Source organism: Mycteria americana, chromosome 22 (genome assembly GCF_035582795.1).
Source record: "Mycteria americana isolate JAX WOST 10 ecotype Jacksonville Zoo and Gardens chromosome 22, USCA_MyAme_1.0, whole genome shotgun sequence".
Taxonomy (NCBI): domain Eukaryota; kingdom Metazoa; phylum Chordata; class Aves; order Ciconiiformes; family Ciconiidae; genus Mycteria; species Mycteria americana.
The window spans coordinates 6,233,788-6,256,054 of NC_134386.1; the positions used below are offsets into that span (position 1 = coordinate 6,233,788).

General features: G+C 43.4%; 2 protein-coding genes across 8 annotated transcripts in view; one reads left to right on the forward strand and one right to left on the reverse strand.

Annotated features, from left to right (window-relative positions):
- Positions 1–17,146, forward strand: part of NSF (N-ethylmaleimide sensitive factor, vesicle fusing ATPase) — an 83,478-nt gene extending 66,332 nt beyond the window's left edge. For 6 of the 7 annotated variants that reach the window (XM_075522902.1, XM_075522897.1, XM_075522900.1 and 3 more), the window contains 4 exons: positions 6,158–6,292; positions 7,125–7,238; positions 14,957–15,012; positions 15,621–17,146. In XM_075522902.1, the coding sequence (XP_075379017.1) occupies positions 6,158–6,292; positions 7,125–7,238; positions 14,957–15,012; positions 15,621–15,639 (324 nt within the window). In that variant the 3' untranslated portion in view covers positions 15,640–17,146. Of the gene's footprint in view, positions 1–6,157; positions 6,293–7,124; positions 7,239–14,956; positions 15,013–15,422 lie in introns of all 7 variants that reach the window. The other variant, XM_075522898.1, reaches the window with a different exon arrangement.
- Positions 17,147–20,874: 3,728 nt separating this feature from the next.
- Positions 20,875–22,267, reverse strand: part of WNT3 (Wnt family member 3) — a 49,676-nt gene continuing 48,283 nt past the window's right edge. The window contains exon 4 of the mRNA XM_075522860.1: positions 20,875–21,354. Coding sequence (XP_075378975.1) covers positions 20,875–21,354 — 480 coding nt within the window. The remainder of the gene's footprint in view (positions 21,355–22,267) is intronic.

The following is a 22,267-nucleotide window of genomic DNA, read 5'->3' on the forward strand; positions in this document are numbered from 1 at the left end:
CCTCTTCCTATTGAGGCTATATTTTTTTAACGTGGTGTGGGAAGGGCAAACACTTGAAGCTTCTGGTTTTCTGGGCTTTCTGGCTTGTTTGTACTTGGCAGAAGTTTTGAGAGTAAACACGTTAGAGTCTTTAAAGGAACTAGAAACATCTCTGAGTTTGCTTTAAATTCCCGGTCACAGCTCATGCTTGCTAGTTCCACTCAGCAATGCTTAAATAGTGGTATCTATTACTACTAGTTCAAGAAGACTGAAAAACACTGCATTTTGTTTAGCATCTTTTTTTTAAACCAATTAAAAAGCTTTTCTAAAATGGATTGAAGAGAAGAAAATAAACCATGTTCTCTTGGGTCTTTATTTCAATCAAGTTTCCCTGTGTTGTGCAGGAGAAGAGACTGGGGGGGGGATAGAAAGACTGAAAAGGAGTGTCGCAGCAGGGAGCCAAGCGGGAGAAAAGGACTTCTCTGAGAACTAAGCAGCAGCAGCTCCGAAAGCCGAAGCTGCTTCATCTACATGCAGAGTCACACAAGGCATGGAGACACTCACCAGCCCCACAGAGGTTTCACATGTGCTTCCCTGCTGGTTCCTGTGAAAAGCTAACAATTGGCTCAAAGGGTGAAAGACCATTGCAGCATCCCCGCGCTAAGCTGGACGTACAATTTGTGCAGTGTTATGAAATGTCTGGCTTAGCGAGATGCTCGTGACCACTCTTGTGGATGCCCTTCCACTGCTCCCAGAGGCCCCTGGCCCCTTTTCCTCTCTGGGACACTGGAGGCTTTTGCCGATTTATGAAAGTCGATGGGGGAAAGCGCGGAATAATCTCCTTGTTTGATATAATCCCAGATGCATTCCTGGTTCCATGTCGCTTGGTGTGAATTGGAAGCAACTCCAATCAACAGTGATGTTACCTTTATGCTTGTAAACCTGGGGAATTGTGTTTTCTACCATTACATGTGAAGAATTGTTGATACCACAAAACACATGCATAAAAATATACAAGGGTCCATAGTTGGGTGAACAGCTGTTGGGAGACCAGAGGGGCACTTCAGTATCCGCCAATACTTGGTGATAGCATAGTTCAAGTTCCCCCCAACTCCCCTTGCCTAGGGCTGGCCAGATTTGCTGAAATTCTGTAATATGAGACTCCACCGACACATTGAGACTCCATTTGCTTGTAGCAGAGTCTATGTAATTCTTTTATGTTCTAGTTTGTCTTCGGTAGTCAATGCAATAATATGGTGCCCGTTAGGAAGTGAATACTGTGTTAGAAGAATCAATCTCATAATGCTTGAAAATGTAGTCGCTTAAACCTACTTCCTCTTTTGATCTTTGAGTCCTATAGTTCTCTGCATGATTATATCCTTTATTCAGATAAAATCCCTGTAGTAGAGAGGTGAAACCTGTGGTTATCCCACTTCTAGAAGGCAGCAGGGCAAGACATGCACCTCTCTACTGGGTATCCCCCTATCAGTACAGAGGGATCTTGGGCTCCAAACTGGGGCACTTTTATTGCCTAAAAATGGGCAGGATGAATCCAGGCTTAAGTGACGTGCCTGTGTCTAATCTCTGTTGATGGAAGAACTAGGCCTCGAACTGCCCTGGTAATGAGTCTGACACTAAATGATCTTAAGCTGTTGAAAAGCCAAGTTCCTGCTTACTTGGTAGTTACTCTCTCATTATGCCTGATTTTTGGAAGTTCAGCTTTAATCCTGATCTTCTATGGGCTGAACACATGGCACGTTGCCATTGCAATGGTGGCTGTAGAAATTAAGGATCAAATATGTGAATACTTCTGAAAATGGGGGTACTTTAGCAGTACATCTCTCAAGCAAGAATAAATCCAGTGATATCCTGTGGTGTGTTGTCACTGCAGAGTCATTGGATGAAGGCAGCTTTTTCAATTTGGCTTGATGGCTTTTCATGCTTTTGTGGTAATGCCTGGGGCAAAACATTTCTGACTTGCAGGTTTTCCACTTGTTTGCTGAGCAAGTTGCCTGAAACTTTGAAAAGTACAAGGGACTCCTGACACTTAATTTTCTTTTAGTAATTGATACAGCAGAGATTATGCTTGTTTTATGGTAACTGGTTTTCCAGTGGGTCAAGTTTAAAGGTAGCAAGTTGAAGCGCATAGCTTTTTTTGAAGAAAGCAGGGAAAAAAAAACAGTGTTTTGGGTGGAGCTGTTAAAAAATTTTAAGCACTGTTTTGCAGAGTAGCCATCTGTTCTGAGGAGTTTTCAACCATTCAGTCATCAGTGGTTCAGGGTCCTGAGCATGGATCCTAACGAGGATATCTAAAAATTGCTGATGGCTCTGACCTCTAACTTGTCCTGTCGTTTTTGAACCTCGGTAAGCTTTTGCCATTCTTAGTGTCGTGCTTGCTTGAGTTCAACTGAACTGTATGGTGAAAGCAAACATCCTTTTTTTCAGTTTAAAACTGATGCTTGATAACTAGTGCTCCCTAGTTTTTATTTTGAGAAACAGCAGTTTCCCCACTTATCTCCTCTACACCATCTATGATTTTATAGACCTCTCTGTTTGCCCCCCAGCAGCTTACCAAGAGTCTATTTAGGGAGGTTATTCCATATTTCTGACCATCCTCATTGCTTTCCTCTGATTTCTCTAACTTAGTGATTTATTTGAAATTGTATTTGAAATGGCTAGGTTTGCATAGTGTCTGAAAGAGCACCCTGGATTCATATGGTAGAATAATGACTTTTGTTTTACTCTTTTTACCATTCTAAAAATGCCTGAGTGTTTGCATTTTGAGTAAGGTTTAGCATTGAGCTGGTGTTTTCACAGAACTTGCCACAATGACTGATTCCAGTGGCTTTCCTAAATGGTAATAAGTCATTTAGAGTCATTTTTGTGTGTGTAGTAATTGTCCGCTGGCCTGATTTACAGCAAGTTTGGGATTCATCTGACTAAATGTGGCTGTCAGCGGTTTGGTTTTCTACGACTGAACTAGCTGTTTAGAAAATAGTTTGCTGTATGAGTCCAGAGTGTAGGCAGCTTTTCTGGGAGGAGGTACGTGTCATCTGGGCTCCATTAACTAAGAAGGAAATGCAGAGAATGAGATCATATGTGGACACCTGAAGTTACAGGAGGTAAAACTCGCCTCACTGATTATGTTTCTGTGCTGCTTGCATCCTTTCCTGGTGTGAGACCTTTTAGTCTCTGATGAAGCCCCAAACTAGACTCCATTTTTATTATAATCAAGTATGGACTTCATCAATGTAGAAGTTGCTCAGGTAGCATCCTTCAAGCAGTTAGTCTGCAAGTTGTTATTCCCTTGATTGATGTCTTATCTGCTGTGCCAGGCACTGTACACATGCTGTTAGCTATATTTTGGGAACAGATACTACCTTGCTGGCTGCAGCTGAGCGGGTTTTTCCCCGTGAAATGCTCATAGTTAATGGAAAACTGTTATTAACACAATCCCTTACCCAAGCTGTTCTGGATTTTGAGAATTACATATGGTAATAAACAATTTTTAAAAAGAATTGCTATAGCTTGTAAAGCAGATCGGTCTTGGTGGTATAGCATTGCATGGATTTGTGCTTGCAAGAGAGGGTTGCCGCATGTTTTGGAGGTCTTGGTTCTGTTCAAGAGTCTGTCTTTGGCTTCCTTTGTACCCTAGTACCTTACCTGTATAATGAGAAAACTGTTTGAAGGTGCCTAACAGCATGCATGTGACTTGTTACAATTTTTTGAATAAGATAGCAGAAATTCTCCTTACAGGGCTTATACTTTTTACTGAGTTATAGCATATATAATATCAGATATATCAGCATTATTTATGAATTGAACAAAAACTCACTGAGGACAGTGTGTTGAGGAAATATAGAGCAACCGTGAAAGCAAAGTAAATGAGAATAGAGATGAACTTTTCTCAATCAAATCTGCTGATAATTTCTGTCTCTGCGTTCTGAAGATTTTAAGCATGCATCAGTTCTGCTGTCACATGTGCTGTTATCCCAAGTATATCTTAGCAAGTTGAAGGCATATCTTAACTTTGTCCTTGGGTGGTAACTTCAGAGCAAATGTCATAGGTGTTTGTACCACACTTCTATGGTTCACGAGCAGGTGATGGCTTAAGTGTTCTTAGGGAACTCATTTCACACAGCTTCTGAGCCTGCGTTTAAAGTCTGTTTTACCAACCCCTTTCAAAGATGAAGACCGCTGAAATTTTGTCTTCGTGTAGGCAAACACCTTTTCTGTTGCCGAGCATAATTTATTTTTCTTGGTCTATTAAGTGCTTTAGCTGAAAATGAGCACCTGGTGGGGCTTTCTGAATTTCTTGTAGGAGTGAGGATCAAATGCCATTTGCTTACTCTCCACTGAGCGCATCGTTTTTTCATCTTTGCATGCAAGATCTCACTGAATTGCCGAGATTTGGCTTGAACTTGTAAAATGATATAATATTTTCCTGGCCTTGCTACACAAGGACCATCAAGAAGGAAACAAATCATGTGCAACTGTAAAGCTGTGGTCTTGCAGAACATACTGGAAGCAGCAACCTGCGGAATAGTTGTATTTATGCTTTCTGCAGACATTGTATGCCCTTCTCAAGGCTACCTACAGACATTTTTAGACACTCAGACCTTTTTCTGCTTGCTGTGTGCCACCAGCAGGCGAGTTTTGTCTAGTGATAAAGCATTCCCTACTCCTACTGCCGTTTTAAACCTGGCATTTCTGTCATCAGTGCAGGAATTGGCTGCTTTTCCCCACTCAATTGCCCAGTAGGTTTCTGAGGATTTCCCCCTCTAAAGAGGTGACTGAGCTGGTGAGCGTGGTGCCTCCTGAGATGTAGACAGCGATTAATACACAGAAGGGTTAGCACAGTGTTTCCCTGACAAAGCCTTTGTGTGAAGCTCGTGACCTGGGGCATGCTCTGGTTTCAACCTGCCAGGCATTACTTCCTTGTGCTGTCTTAGGCTAAAAACAAACTTGAAGTGAGCACTTGAGTTCGTTACCAGTTCTGGTGCCTTCTCATTCTCCGTCACGCAAAGCAGGAGTGTAATCTGTTCAAACACAAAAAGTCAGCAAATACAATGGCACTCAGGGAAAAATAAACAAATGCTGTGAAGATGCATCATCTTCATCAAAGATGTATTAAGCTTAAATAGGTTTTCATCCTTTGTCAAAGGAATGCAAAGCACTTATGAATTCTGGCTGCTCTGTGGGGATAGTTTTTAGGGGTTTGTTTTGTTTTGTTTTTTTTATAATGATGAACAGAGTTTTGTGTCACGAAGTTGCAATATAGAACTTTACTCTTTGTCTCTGACCGTCAGCTAAACTTCTGTACAGCAAATGAGGATACTTGGCCAGCCAGGCCTCTCCTCAACCCATGGGCTCCTTCCGTACTGAACTGGAAAAGGGACTGATCACAGCCGATAATCCCAACAGCTCCTTCCATCAGCCAACGCTTATCAGTGTCTGAACACTGCATGGTAAAATTCAAATAGCACTGAAGTGGTATTTGCAAGATGAACTAACAAAAGTTGATTTTTATTGGCAGTTGAAGTTTTCCATTCGTTGCTCTATTGTTTATAAACCCTGTTACTGCTCAGGCCAACTTGGAACTGGTGTGTGCACTGTTGGTTTGAACTCGGAGGCTGCCAGACGTGGTACTGTCCTTTTATACAACCACACTGGCAGTGGGAAGTCTTACAAACTTACAGCAACCTCCGTTCTTAAAGCATGAGCTGTAAAACCATTGGAACTGTCTGCACCATGACAGAGAATTCACTATACCCACAGGATTTCTAAAGACAGGCTGTTCCCCCGAGAAGTCATCTGTAATTCAGCTTTTGGGAGTGGGAGTTTGCTCATGCTTTTAAATTTAATGAGCTCTTATCTATTTATAATGATGAATTTAGAAGGAAAGGTAGGAAAGCTGTGAGTATGGGTGGGTCTTCTGTGTACCATAATTTTTGGACCTTCTTGGTGGCATTACTCTGACTTCTGAAATCTGATCCTAGTCTTGTATGGTTGATGTTGGCTACTTCAATTACTGACTGATTTAATCCTATTAATTTTATTTTAAGTGGTATTTTTACATGGCCATTTTCCATTTTTCATTTCTAGTTAGCTGAAACTTCCCAAGGCTGGTTCCTCTCTTGTTTTTTCTTTCTTGACACTTTTTCCATTGTGTGGACAGGGTCGCAAGCTTCTAATCATTGGAACCACCAGTCGCAAAGATGTCCTGCAGGAAATGGAAATGCTGAATGCTTTCAGCACTACAATTCATGTCCCCAACATTGCAACAGGGGAGCAGCTGATGGAGGCTTTGGAGGTGAGAAAAAGTTCAAGGATGACAAACAAGCTCCAAATTTGCTGGAAATGAGTGATTTTGCAGTAGCTCCGCATTTGGGAACACTGTCCCACTTAACATTGTGTGATAACATAACAGTTCTAAGGCTTCTCTGAATTACTTTTTCATACAATAAATTAAGGCAAAATGGGAGAATGGTAGGTCTAGGGAAAAAGTTTGTGAAGTAGATTGAAAGATTCCAAGGGCATGGAAGTGGGTAATGAACATAATTGGGACACTTAAACTGAATGTGCCTGGAGCGTGCCAAGCTCTCATGAATTGGAACAACATCAAATGAAGGTGTTTGGTGCTGAAGAGATTATAGGTTCTTTATAAATTCGTGCCCTTAATGGCTTCTTATTCTATGCCATAGTGGAAATTGTAGTGAATATTGAAGGCTGTTAAAATAAACTTAACAGACAAATCTTTTGTGCAAACTTGTAGAATTGTCACAATGATAATATCACCAAAGCCTGAAAGACACAGACACTCTTGCAGCAGTTTTGAAAACTTCCTGTAGCTTGAGCCACTGGGTTCCTTCTAGACTCTAATCTGGAGAAAACCTAGAATGCATCATAAAAGAGAATCACTAACTGTTTGATTAGAGATGTTATGAAAAGAACCATTATGGAATAAAAGAATCTAAGTGTTTTGCCTTGTCTAGATATATTGCAACAAATTTTCCTTTTAAGCTAGAAAATGCTTTTTAGCTTGTCATTCCCTTTCTCCTAAGTTAGGTAGCGTTATTCCTACCGACAGTCTCCTGTTGTTGATTTTTTTTCCTTTTTTTTTTTTTTTCTTCTTCCCCCTCCAGCTCCTGGGTAGCTTCAAAGACAAGGAACGCAGCACTATTGCACAGAATGTCAAAGGGAAGACTGTCTGGATTGGTATCAAGAAGCTGCTGATGCTGATAGAAATGTCATTACAAGTAAGAATGTTTCTGGTCCAGGAAGGACTGGGGTAAATAGAGCTGTCTTAGAGGTTCCCACTTCTCTGCAGTCTCCTACTTTAGCTGTTTGGTAGGAGCCTTTGAATTGGTTTAATTGAGAAAAGAGCTACAGTGAGAAGAAATTTTCTGAACAAAGAAATCACCAGGTCTTGGTCCACGGATAGATCTTTAAAAACCACAGTGCCTATAGGCTGTTTAGAGCTGCACTTCAGAGAAGAGCATCTGGCAACTGGAGGGATTGGATTAACTTACCTTTCATGAAATTTCTTCTCTACACCCAGCACGTTAAGACTGCAGATAGCAATCGCTTAGGGTTTGTTTTTTTTTTTTTTGTTAAAGAAAAAGGTGCCTGTGCAGGTGTATGTGCTCTTTCCCTGAAGAAGATAAATCTGTCAGGCTGTTCAGCTGCTCTTCTCTTTATTTTCCACTTTCAGCACTTTAAAGAAAATAATTGCAGAGGGTAGAAATATGTAGCTCTTAACCCTCCCCCGCACCCATCATCTATGCCTGCAAGCCAGCCATCAAGCTTGTGCTCGACAGTATATGCATGCTAAAAATGAGAGGGTGTAGCATGCAGCCCTAATCCTCCGCGGCTGACATTTCAGCGCCCTTCTGAGTCCTCCCCCCCCCCTCGCACACACTCTCTTTTCACATCAAATGGATTTAGTGCAGCTGAGTGAACTGTCCTTAGATCTTCCTAGGAGAGGCTGAGCATAAGCTAAGAGGCATGTAGTTTAGCAGCATATAAGTCATGTATCCCTCTGTTCACTATTCACAATTCTGTTAAAACTTGCACAGCACTAAGGATATGCTCTGACTGGATGTCACCTCAGGGAATAAAGTCATTTATCTAGATTACTTTTTCCTCTTCTTCCTTGGCTTTTAATTCCATACCTACAGGCAAGTCAGTAAGTCATTGCTCACATGTATTAAATGTATTTAAGGGGTGCAGGCCTTCAGGGACTGCCTGGCTCTGTTGCAGTCCATTTTACTTAGCCTTGACAATGGATTCCTTCTTCTGACATAGGACGTTTTCTTTTGCTGCTTTGACCTTAAGTGTTGGTTCTTTTCCAAACTGAAGGTGAAGGTTATGTAAATTATGGGCAGTTCTGAATCTGGAGCATGGGTGGAAATGCTTACCCCGGCCTTGTTCACAGCATCACCCCATGGCTGCACACCTGTGATGCTGTAGATAGGGAGTCTTCACAGTGCCATAGACTGTGCAGACAGGTAAACTGGTCTTGTGCACTTTTTTTTTTTTTTTTTTTTTTTAACCAGACCACTGTTTCGTAGGTGAGTCCATGACAAATCAGGCTGGAAGAAGACAGGCAGAACTGTGACCCTGTGCCATTTCTGACAAATTGAACAAGTGTAAAATGAAGGGCTGCTACTGCAGATATAGATGACTGATAATCCACCTTTGCTACTATACGTGGATGGTTGGTAGCAAGGCAACTTATGTTATTACACTCAATTTGGGTAATTGTGTAATAGCATAGGTAATAGCATATGGAAGCTATATATGAAGAAGTTCTGTTCCAAAAGGTCTGAGGTGTTTACATGACTGCATCTGCTGAACTGCTATAAATACAGGAAAGCAATACAGGCTCTCACTAAATAGGAGAACACCCGTATCTGAATGCACTGAAAGATCACAATGATATCTAATTTGGCTAGCTTTTACAGGAAAGCAGGGTTTCACCAAATGAGAAGTCCAAGACTAGTTCCTTTTTTCACTAAGCTGGACCACAGCTTTTTAGAAAGAGATTTGAATCTGAAATCCCTTAAAAATTCCAAGTGATGGATGAAATTTCTCAAAATTCAGCTGATTAGATCCCATGGTGAATGAATTCTTTGCAAAAAATGTGCACCTAGTTTCTTTCTCTGCAGTCACTGAATCTGACTAGTAAACCCAATACATGCTATATCTAGGAGTTCTTAAGCTGTTCAAATGCCTTTCAGTTTGTTTCAGACTAAAGTCTTGCTCAAGCAGTCTCTCAATATCAAAACCCTTTCTTGGAGTACCATGAACCACAGCATTGCTCTGGTATCCTGGGTTGCTTTGTTACCTTGTTTACGAGCCCACACTTTACAAAAAGTGTAAACCCACACTTTTTGGCAGCTTAATTTCCCTCAAACTACATTTATTGCTATTCCTGGCCTTCTTTAATGTCAAACTACTCGTATTTAGTGTCACATACTTTGGTCATCTTGTATACACTGAGTGTTCTGGAATGATGTTACGTTCTTGTTCAAAAGAAGTCTTTGATGAACGGATACACTCATGATTTGCCACGTGAATCCAGAGAAGTTTAGTTTTGAAGTATCCTTGGCTGCAGTACATGGACCACCTCACAGTGCTATCAGGTGCCACGCTAGCTTCACCCTGCCCTGATGCTGCAACCCTCCCGTGGGGTACTGCTGGATACGTGAGCCTTCTTTTTCCATAGCTAAGGGGCTGGTTCCTTCTGCTTATTTTGCCTGCCTGTCTTGTTGCTCTAGGACCTTGCTGGCAACACTCCAAAAACCAAGGTCTCTCTCCTTGGACTAGGAACCTGAATGAGGCAGGCAGCTTTCCAGAAAGCCCCTTTTTGCACCTCCAGTATTTCCTGATTTTGGTAACTTCTGTTTAGCATAAATAAAACTTAAAGTTAATTTAAGCTGTTTGTCTGTAATATATTTTAACTTACATGAGAACTTATTTTGAAAGGTCATCACATAATATTGCCTATATTATTTTAAACTAACGCTGTATCTGGACATACTAAGAGTTTGGATTTTATGACAGGTTTACAAGGGTACTGTACTACCCAAGGGCATGCACATCTTGGTGGAATATCTCCTCTTCTCTGGACTAAAGATTAATGAAGTCTCTTCAGTTGCCTTTTTTCCTAAAGGCTCCCAGGCATGTCCTGGGGTTACTGCATTACCTAGAGAGGAACAGCCATTTTCTTGCCACCTGTCTGAGCTGTGTCACAGAGTTGGTCTCCGCGCTGTTCTTCTAGAAAATCTTTCATCCGGTTTGACAGCAGCATTTCTCCTTTCACAGGGCAGTAGAGGGTCTGTTCGAGAGTCCTGAACCTGCTTCCTCTTTGCACTCTCTTGACACCATCTTCTGCTCCTTCCAGGACAGATCAACCTTCTGGTTTTGTGTCTGTGTTTTTTAATAAGCTGTTTGATCAAGTTTGCCTCTTTGTTGCTTTTCAGCTTCCTGCTTTAGTCTTTTGGACAAGATATTGTGTGTGCAGATAAATGCTGTTCCTCCCAAAGAGTGTGTAGAAACTCTGTCAGTACCGATTATGGACAAAGTGTCTTACCATGGCCACTTTCTTCTGTCCAAGTGAGAAGGGGTGGGGAGGCAGCATCTTTCATTTGGGAAACAGAATACTGGCATTGACAAGTTTGAATGTCAGCTGGTGGTGTTAGTACAAATTTTCTAGGAATGAAAAGAAGAGATTTGTTTGTATATATCCATCTCGGATCATGTTGGGTTTTTTTAACAGAGCTATCTGATCGGTCCTTTGTTGTTATTGCCTGATTGTGATGACTTTTCCATCATTTCCTAAGGTTTCACCAAGGTCCTGGCAACAGGACCATCTTCTTTGCAGGTAGATAATACTCTTGATCCCTGTACCAGTCAGTGACATGTGTAATCTTAGAATAAGCCAGGCCCTTTGACTGTTCTGTGTGACATTCTCTTTCTATCAGCTTTGGGCTTTCCGTTCATGGCCAGAAGTCATGCCTTGCTCCAACTCAGTGTTCATGGTTCCTTGGGTCAATCTGAGATGTGAAAGATTCTCTCTCTACTGAGTAAATTGCCTGGTTTTGTGGCCTCTGCAAAAAGTATCTTGACTCTTCACCCACTGTTTCATGCAACAGACTGTTGGTATTGGCGTGGCTGGCAGCATAAACTTTTGCTATGCTTGTACGGATTTTGCCTTTGGCCCTTAGCAGTGATTCTGTATGGAGTGCAAGTACTTACGTAGTGAGTTGCTGTTCCTCTAACCATCAAGCTGCTTTTCACTGGTTTGCCTGATTTGCAGAATACTTAAGATCGTAGAATCACAGAATCATTCTTACTGGAAAGGATCTCAGGACATCATCTAATCCAATTCAGACCTTCAGAAAGCATATGTGTAGATGGATGTCTCACCACCCTCTTCGACATCAACATTTGATAGGAACCAGGCCCTTCCAGGTCCGACAGGAATGGAGGAAGTTTGGATTTTGGATTATTTTGGACCAGCAAGGTCCACTTCTTGGCAGTTCATTTGCCCAGCTCTTTTAGCTTTCTTACGGAGAATCTGTGAGTTTGGACCATAGATGAGAAGTCAAATCTGAGGACTTGGTGGGCTGCCACTTGAGTAAATCCTCTGAAGAAGTCCTTTCAGAAGTAGACGTCTTCACTGCCAGTATCTACAAAAATGCCGTGTGTCTTACCTGAGAAGGCCAGGGACCCATCTGATGCACTTTTCTACTCATGGTCATAAATGTATTTCGTCCTTTTCCTCAAATCCCTTTCCTTTATGGGCTGCCTGAAGCTTGTTGAGAGAGTGTGCACTTGTAATTCTTTTTGTTTAAGCTTGGCCTTGGCAACTCTGGTTCCCAGGCTTGCTTTGGCTGTCTGTGTAACTTGAGGTTTCAGCCACTTTTGAACCTCATGTCCAGGACTTGCAGTGAGCGCTTCATCTTGCTCACCGTGCAGGTGGTATCTGGGTCTCTAGGGTAAACTGTTTGTGACCTTCTTCTCTTTGGGTAAATGTCACGGAGAACAGGAAGGTACTAAACAGATATACTCTGCTAATTGCACCCACAGGATTTTTTTCATCTTTGTCTAGTCCAACCCCCTTCTCTGACCAAGCATGATCAACTAGAACAGGTTGCTCAGGGCCATGTCCGGTTGGGTCTTGAATACATCCAAGGATGGAGACTCCATAACCTCCATGGACAGTCTCTAATAGTGTGTGATCACCTTTGCAATGAAAAGCTTTCTCTTCTGTTTATATGGAACTACATTTCAATTTGTGCCTGGGACTTTCTGCCCTGCCAATGGGCAGTCTCTCTCTTCTTCTTTACTCCCTCCCATCAGGTATTTATACACATTGGTAAGAGTCACCCTTCCCTCCCCAGACCTGAGTCTTCTCTGCTCCAGACTGAACAATCTTACCTCTCACAGCCTCTCTTTGTATGACACATGCTCAAGACGTTTAATCATCCTTGTGACCCTTTGCTGGACTCTCTCTGGTATGTCACTGTCTCTCTTGTACTGGGGAGCCCTGAACCGGACACTGTCCTCCAGGTGTGGTGTCACTGAGAAGAGGGGGAGAATTGTCTCCCTCGATCCAGTAGCAACGTTCTTCATAACAAAACCCAGGATGCTGTTGGTCATCTTTGTTGCAAGGGCCCATTGCTGGTTCATGTTCAACTTGTCCTCAAAGGACCCTCAGGTCCTTTTCCGCAAAGTCACTTTCCAGCCAGTTGTCCCTCAGCCTATACTGGTGCATGGGGTTATTCCTGCCTAGGTGGAAGACTTTGCATTTCCCTTTGTTGAACTGCATGAGACTTGTGTCAGTCTGTATCTCCATCCAGTTGAGGTGTCTCTGAATGACAGCACCATCATCAAGTGCATGAAACACACCTCCCAATTCTACGTCATCTGCAAACTTGCTGAGAGTGCACTCTGTCCCTATATCCTGTTTGTTAATAAAGAGGTTAAACAATATTGGCTCCCATATGGATGCTGGCGTATACCACTAGTGACTGGCCTCCAACTGGACTTTATGCCACTGGCCACAACCCTTTGAGTCCAGCGGTTTAACCAGTTTTCAGTCCATTGCACTGTCCCAGTTATTTAGGCTGTACTTATCAGTAAATGATACTTTGTGTAGCCACCTAGAGTTGTGGTACAAGTACCACATGCTGGAAACATCCAGAAATATAGGAAGAGGGGTGGCTGAGTTGTCAGAGGACTGTAGGATAAATGAGGTCAGAAGGGATCTCAAGATGTCATCTAGTCCAACCTCCTGCTTAAGCAGGATCAGCCACATGGTCAGACCAGAGTCCTTTGGATGGGGAAAGATCTGAGACCCTTTGCAGGTGAGAGTCGCAGGCTTAGCCTCCTAGTGTGGATTGTGTGTATGGATTCCCCGAGAGAAAGGGGACTTCCAAGTAATCAGTGTTCAGGATGTGTGGCCCATGTGCACATACTCCTATCCCAATTGTCTTCAGCCTTTCTGATAGAATCATGGAATCATTTAGGTTGGAAAAGACCTTTAAGATCATCAAGTCCACCCGTAAACCTAACACTACCAAGTCCACCACTAAACCATGTCCCTAAGCACCACATCTACACATCACCCAAATACTTGGGGGTTTTTTTGTGTTGTATCTTTTTCCAAGCTGTTTTGTGACTTTTGTGTTGCCCTCAAATGCAGTGGTCATGGTTTTAAATAGATGCTTCTTCACATCTGGAATTGGTGGAAATTTTCCTTTAGGAATATAAAACATGGTAGAGGAGTTCAAGAGCCCTTGTTCTGCCTCTTTGGTGGGAGGCCATAGCACATGCTGAAACTTTGCTTCCCCCCTCCAAGGATAAATCCCAGTTTTATGTTTTAGTAGAGAACTTGCCTGTTTATTACCAAGTGGGTGATAGAGCTGGGGATCTTACAACCGGTCAACTTCATAGTACCATTTACTGAATGTTTTCAGAATGAACCCACTGTATTTTCAGCATTGTGTTAAAGATACAAGATGTTGATGAAGATTACAGAATGAACAGAAGTTGGAGTTTCTAGGCCAAATGAACTGTTGCAATACAACACAAAGATACTCGGAACCAACGGTTGCCAATTTCCAAATGTTTATAGTCCTAACTCATTGTATCTTGGTGTAGGCATGGGAATTTCCCTCGTCTTTTACTTTGGAGTGCAACAAGCCCATGCATCACCACAGAGGACTGATGTAGTTGTGCAGAAGTTGTGTCTTCTGATGGCAGCCTGAGTCTCTGTCTCCTTAGTAGCCTTTCTTCCCACTTCCCTGTTGTCTCTGTCTCAGTGTTGGGGAAGAGGCAGGACCGATCTTTAGGGGATGTTCCTGGTTGATGGAGCCACAACCCAAGTTGGTACTGCAAGTTCTGGAAGCCTTTTACTGTGATTCAGCTTTCCCTTATGTGCTAACCTGCCACATGCAGCTCCTCTCCTCTGGTGCTTTGCTCCTGGAGCTGTAAGGGAGAAGGAAGACAGGGGAAAATTGAGGACATCTTCAGTCCCTTCTGCTCCGGACTGTTTTATTTGCTGCCCCAGCTCTGGAAAGGGGGAGATAGAAGCAGGCACAGAGTTGGGCCTGGCTTGTGCAGAGCCAGGCTAGAATTGGCAGTGTGGGATGAAGCTAGTGTGCAGATTGCCATCAAAACAGAAGTACCTGATAGAAATGCTTGTGTACGTTTCCAGTCTGGCTCATCTCCTAGCTATGTGAGCATGCTAAGCTTGTGCTAATCAGTTTTTACTCTTGGTGCAGTGCTGTATCTGCACTACTTAGCTGCAGAACTTCTGGGCAAGCAGGCTGATCTCTGGCCAGGCCAATGCATGGGCAAAGCAAACACACATGCATCTCCAGCTATCTTTGTGGCCTCATTTTCCTGTTGTGCTACTTGGAAGATTGCATCGCGTTAATGGAGATCTGTTTTGTTTGGTATTTAGATGGATCCTGAGTATCGGGTGAAAAAATTCTTGGCTCTTCTGAGAGAAGAAGGAACGTAAGTACTTTTATTTTAAAGCATTGTTTAAAATTCTCTTCTCCACTCAAGCATATCTTCGAGGGGAAACTGCAGTGTAGTATATCTGATCTCATTGTTGGCCCCTCCTGTATTTACAGAACTGTATATCAGATCAGTTCTCCTTACAGCTATATGCCAGTTGTTTTGGGAGGGGAGAGGTCCTGAATACTTTTTAAGAATCTGCATGCCTGAATTCTCTGCTTTTTCTTAATTCACCTGTGACTTTAAAATTTAAATGATATTGGACCACAATTTAGCTTTCTTTAACTAAAGTAAATCAGAAGAGATTCTGCTAGAGTTAAAATCCAACTGTTTATCTGAAATCTGGAACTTTGATTTCTTGTATTTCTCCTGTCTGAGAGAAGGATGTCCTACTCTTTCCCCTGTAGGTATCACAGGGAATAGTTGAGCCCAGTCTTGACAGTGGCATCTCCTAGAAAATGACTTTCTAATACATTAGGGCAGTACCTGTGCTGGGGAAACTCACAACAGTATCTATCCTGGCTACATGTGAGTGGGTTCCGGTGTATGCTTGATGCTTTTATACATGTGCATGCTTTCTTGATGGATTTGGCTTCTTTTGCAAGAGTTCCCTCCCTAGACTGAAGGTGGACCAAGTGCAAGATCAACAGCTGGAAAAGTGACCAACCTGGAGAATATACACTGGGATCTTTACTCTTCTGTGTTCAACACGCTGGACGAAGTGAAATGCTCCCCTGTTTCCAAGAACCCAATGTGGAATCTGCATGTTTAGTGCAATACAGTATCTTTATTCTTCGTCTTTAATATACTGATGTCATGTGGAAGTGTCTTCTAGAACACTGTGCTTCTGTCTCTGTGCAGGCGAGGCTGCGTTCTCATTTGATTTTAGCATGGGGGAAATGTCCTGTAAGTTTTGAAGCTAACGCTCACTTGTGTCCAGCATCCAGTTGCTATGATAGGAAAGAAATTCTGACTTCTAATAAAACCTGGCAGCCTGTGGTGAAGGCATATTAAAGTACTACTCTGTGGTATCCTGATCTGATGAATGCTTTCTTTTTATGTCGTCTTATGCCTCACTGAACATTGAGCCAGGCTGATAACCTGAAGACAGTGCCCACAATAATTCAGCTCCAGAATTGCCTAGATGCTAATACCTGCTCTCTTTTGTACCCAGGTATTTTGTGGCCCGATGAGAGAGACTGGCTAGTGGCATTAGGGACTGGAAGAAGGCAGGGAAGTATGTTGATCAGAGTAGAGGAAACTTCCAAATCCAGTATTTAAGCTTGTTGCTAATTCAGCAACAGTTTTAGAGATGCTAATTCCAGCCTGAAAGCTCTTCATGAGTGCAGTGTAGATGGCAGCTTTGATGTTAGCCAGCCTCATTATATCCCATTTTTCTGCCATGTTACCAAAGGTTGAAATTCCTCCTTAGAGATAGAGAGGAAGCCAAGCTCTGCAGATGCACGAGATGTGTATTGCCATGTTTTTGCACTGAAATGAAGGAATGTATCAAACTTTGCTATGTGGTCCTTCCCCAATAGTCATCTTGTGTCAATGAGATGCTGTCGACGATGACTGCATGAGGCTGCTCCCCTCTGGTTTTTTGGCTCCACACGCTTAATAAGGTTCATGGAACATACCTCAATTTGGTGGGGCATGAAATCAAAGCCATTTATGAGATCTTAGTCAGTGTAGCTTCCTAAACTTGACCAGACATGCTGCTAAGGGCTAGCAGCTTTTACCCAAAGCGGTGTTCCCGGGGAAGGAGGGTGCTTCACATTCTTTCAGGCCCAAAGGTGAAGGTACTGTAGTCCTTAGTGCACACTTAACAGCGGTCGGAGTATTTTAGTCACTCCACTCCGGTTTCTTTTCCTTTGGCAGTGCTGTTGTATTGTGATGACATTGCGAGTCCCAGTGATTATTATTCCCTCTCATTTTGTGTATGATCTTGTGAATTTATTTGTTCCTTTCTTTCCTCTGCTAGTCCTAGTGACAGCAGCACACATTAACTTATATTTCAGAGTAAATGATGTAAACCTTATTGTGTCTTTGTCCAGAACTATATTGATGAATAAATATCTGGTTTAATTGCACATTCAATGGATTCAATAAAAAGCACAACTACTTATGATCTGGGAGACATCTGTGTCTTTGGTGCTAGTCAAACAGAGGTGTGTATGTAGAGCGCTGATGTATGGCATGAAGATGATAAAGCTATTTCCAGGCTGCTGATAGCCAAGAGGGATGCTCAGTTTGTACCTAAGTATGGATGGATTTAATACATCCCCAGCCTGGATAGCTTGACCACAGGTAGTTTTAAAGGAGTTGGCTGAGGAGACCTCTGGTCCAGCCCTTTCTAGAGTTTTCTGGACCTTGCAGTGCTGATGAAGCCCCGAAGATGTATGTGTGTGTGCGAGTTGGGTGTATCACACTTGAAGAAGGACATGTTGGAAAACCAGAACAAACTGTTGTGTGTGATATCCCCCCCCATTCCAGCCTATTCTGAGATCTCCATCCAAGATGTTTCCTGCAGGTGGCAGAAGAGGATGACTCCTGGCACCCCCTTCCTACCATATTTTCTCTGACACGCTGCCTGGGCAAGAGTGGCTTTATACTGGGAACTATGTTGCTTTAAACAGTTCTTCATCCCCTTCCTTACCCTCTTGCTGCTTTTTCCTGAACCTTCCAGAAATGTAACTGTCTCACAAGTTGAGTTGTTAACCAAAGACAAATACATTTGAAAAGGTCAGGGTGGGGTTTGAGGGAATGGAGTGTGGTGGAGAAAGGCTTGGGATGATGGGCAGACATAGAGGTAGCTTAACAGCTTTATGAGTGGAAGCTCAAAACACTTCACGAGGGCAGACTTCTCAGTTGTCTGGATTGTTAGCAACACATCACTGGTGTTTGTGTAACTTTAAAGGCATCGCTGCTGCCATCCAGTAGGAGATGGCACTGGCGGAAGCATGCTGTCTCCAACATGGTGCAGTGAAATGGAGCTAGGAATCGTTCATGCACAAGCAGCACGATGTTTCAGGCAGCACTCTGCAAGAAGGCAAATGTAATTGTTTTGTGTATAAATTGGGGACCGGTCTAGGAATATAGAATGATTTTTTAAAATTTTTTTTTTTTACCCTTCAGACAGGTAGATTTGGGGCCAGTGCTGTGGAAAATTGTGTGCACTTAAAAGCATCGTTAATGTATGGGAGATGTTGCAGAAACACCCACAAAAGTATTAATGGACAGGAGAAGATGTTTTCATATGAGAAAATTTGGATCTCAATGTGTCCGAACCATCAAAAGGTGATTCAATGACAGTCTGCAAGTACATTGGCGGGGGGGAAATATGAAGTCCAAAGCTTGTTTTAATCCAGTAATCTCATGTTGTATGCACGCTGTGAGATGGCACTCTAGAAATAAAAATCTTAGCATTCAGCTGTAAAATCTCCTATATTTGCTACATTTTACCCTCATCTTCTTGCATTCATATGACTGTCACTCTGCATAAGTAGCTGGATGACGACCCACCACTCCCGTAGATGTTGTTCAGCAGGACTTAAAGGACCTTCAGAGGCAAACCACACAAGCTGGCAAGTGCATATTTTTGTTTTTTTACCTTCTCTTTAATGACGTACCACAAAAAAATGCAAGTTGAAATATATTTTTCTCCAAATATATATATTTATATAATATATAATCTTAGTTAACTCAAGTATATACATTGTATAATAAATAATGCTTATAAAAAGAGAAATTTTCTGAATATAAAATAAAAAAAAATCGACCTCTACAACTTTATACAAAACTTTGGATACAGCAGATTGATGGAAAAAGATCTTCCATTCAGTGCTAGAATACCTGGCTACAGTAAAATAATTACAAGGCAATAAATGTTCTATTTAATATTAAATACCTTTTCTTGATTAAAAAAACCAAACAAACGAAAAAGGGATTTTGTTTAAAGTCAGGTACTTGGAGTCTTTCCAGACACAGAATTTAATATATACTTTTAAATAGAATGCATATCAGAAGACGGCTTATTTCTGAATTGGGGAGGTTTCTTGGAGCTCTCCTGTGATTTTAGAAAGCTAATGCTTCTCAGGCTGCGTGAATCCAGGAGCTCTTCATCGTGCTCTACGGAGGAGGGACTGAGAATTTTGCTCTGATTCTCTCCAGCCACAGGTTTAAGTGACAGGGCCATGTTCTGTGCTCCATATGAGGGGTCTTTCACCCATTTTATTGCTCTTTGCAGTACCGTGTAGTGCTCTTTCCCATGGACAAAGATGGGAGTGGAGTAGAAGACACAGCTTTAATGGTTTAGACCTATTTCTATGTTAAATTGCTGATGCATGAGAAGTGGTATTGGAAGGTGGTTATTGGTCCTCATCCTCCTCCTGTCAGGAGGCCACCAGGACAGAGATAATATTTTTTTTTTTAATTTCAAGGGTCAATATGCCATGAAAACCTAAGCCCAAAATGAGGGGGCATGTGGTCAAGGAGAGGGATGTGGCCTGGGGAGCAGGTGGAGGGACGAATGCTGATTCTTCTGCACTGAGATGGGTCATGGGATGTGTGTGGCCACACCTGGGGCCCAAATCCCTGCTAATGGTATGGAGCCTCTGTGCTTGATGTGAGCCCCTCATGAATGAATTGCTGATAACTCAGGAAATCCTATGGGAAGGAAAGGGTCTGCCTGGGATTGTGTTGTCGGATAAAAGTCTCCCTTCCCTGTCTGCCCTTGTCTCTGTTCTGCTGGGTGAAGTGGTTTGAACAAGTCTGTCTGATGGGAGAAGGCTGACAAGAAGGCTTAGGCAGAAGTTTCTTCTGGCCGTGGTTTCTGTCTCCCTGTCCATTACCGATGCTCAGAGCTGGTGTAGCAGCTTGCCTGGCAGGTACCCTGTCCCCAGAGATGTGCTCTGAGCTTGCTCTGGAATATAAAGTCATATTAGGGAACACTTAGTAAATATGTGCATCAACTGGGTGGATCTGCCCAGATCCTTAAAAATCTCTCTTGGGCAGCTGCACGGCAAGGAGGCTGCTGGAGTAGTGCAGCATCCCCATGTAAGAGGTGGCAGCCTCACTACGTGTGATCTGCTCTTATCCTGGGCCAAATGCCAGAGGATCGGCTCTGGGCTCTGGTTTCCTGCCGTCCTCCTCAGGGGGATTACAGGAGATGACATGGGGCTGTGGGGAGCAGACTGGGGAAAGGAGAGGTGAAAGGAGAGACTGGCTGTAAGGCTCGGCTCACGTGCTCAAACAGGTTAGTTTCTCCAACATCATCTCCTCAGAGCAGGAAGGAAGGAGCCTGGCTGGTGTGGGGAGTTGGCTGCTTTCCTCCTACACACCACATCTGCTGAGACCAGGATGGTCATGCCAGCAGGCAGGGAGCCTGTATTTGCTCAGCTCTCGCTGTGTAAAATTCATTTCCACCTGAAACCCCTGTATTGGCATCTCCATGGGCCAGACCTCTGGAGGAGGACAGAGCTGGAAGCTCTGTGCATGCTGTGTTAGCAGCACACTGACTGGTGTGGCCATGCCTCGCTTGGACCTGTGCTGTCCCTGCTCCTCCCCAGACAGTCTGTCATGCCAAACAGCCTGAGAAAAGTCAGCAGATCAGTGACCTAACGTGTCTGCAGCACCAGGTCTAGCCTTGGACCGCCTTGTGTGGGTGAGATGCCGAGAGCCTTCTTTGCAGTGCTGGTGCTGGCTGTGTGAGGGTGTCTGCCCTGACCAAGGGCATTAGGGTTTTTTTATGCCATCCTCTGAAGTGTGAGGCCACCATGTGGGGGCTGATCACAGGGTTGATGGACCCCTTGGCCCTGCTCTGGAGCAACCTCCCATCAGTTGGAGACCTACCTACGTTTACTTGCAGGTGTGGACATCGTAGACACGTATGCACTCCTGGCAGCTCACGTAGCAGCACCAGTGGAAGATGCAGTGACACTTCTCCTTCCGTTTCTCAGTCCTGGTGTTGTGGCCACGACCGCAGCACAGCAGGTCGCAGCCGTCGATCCCGTGGGAGGTGACATTGCATGTTCTGTCCCTTGTCCCAAAGGACCCCGTCTCTGGGTTGGGCTCGCAAAAATTGGGGGAGTTCTCATAGTAGACCAGATCCCGCTCCGTCGGCGGCTTGAAAAGAGCATACTTGGCCCTAAGAGTTTCTACCCATCCCCGAGATTCTCGGTGCTTTTCAACCACCATCTCAGAGGCGCTGTCGTATTTATCCTTCAGGTAGTCACCAATTGCCCGGAAATCAGGCTGGGCCCACCAGCAGGTCTTGACCTCGCAGCTTCCTGAGAGACCGTGGCACTTGCACTTCAGGTGCATGTGATCCAGGATGGTCTGTCCAAGGGAGAGAAAACAAGGCAGTCAGCAGCAGCTTATGATGCCCAGCATTTGCTTTCAATCACCTGCCTTTGCTACCTGGATTTAAATGTCTGATATGAGCTTGGTCTGGAAAGTGTAGGCTAGTTGTAAGTGCATGGGAGCTTTGGTGTGTGGCAGAAACATCTCTAGACAGAGATGTCGCACTAGAAAAGCAAGACAGAGGGGCAGCTGCTCTAATCATCTATCCAATCCAATCCAATCTAATCCCAATGTCTGAGCCTTTCAATGGGGTCCTCCCTGTCATGTGTGTGTGGACAATCACAGCCCAGAGAAGCTGAGGGTTGGAGGATGTCTCTGACACATATGGATGTAGACTGATCCCCTTGTCCTAGCTTTGCTAACAGCCTTTCATTTTATGCCCTGAGTCTGACAGTTTGCACTAGAAAGTAAATGAAATTGTGAATCTAAGGACATGATGCTCTCTCCTCCCCAGAAACCTCCTTTGTGTGGAGCAAAATAAGCACTGATTTTTGTTAAAGTTACTAGAGTTTGGGTTTTTTTTTACAGGAAGCTGTCAGTTGTTAACACAAGTTAAGAGATTCAAGCTTCTACCCTTCCACCTCTGCCTGCTGTGGTATGGAAAAGTGATACCTAGTGTTTGCTTCAAGCACTGTTTGAAAGGTCTCGCTGTAACATGGTTAAAGCGCGCTGGGTTTGCAAATGACCTGGAGCAGGCAGTGGCCCAGGTACCTGCTGACAGCAAGAATAGAATAGAATATTTCAACTGGAAGGGGCTGACAACCATCATCTAGTCCAACGAATCGCTGGGTGGGACAATGTTACGATGGGGAGCATGCAGGGAAGGAGTAGCTTGGGAGGAAGGTCCTCTTCACTGTTGACCTAGGGTCTTAGGCGATTGAGTTGGGTT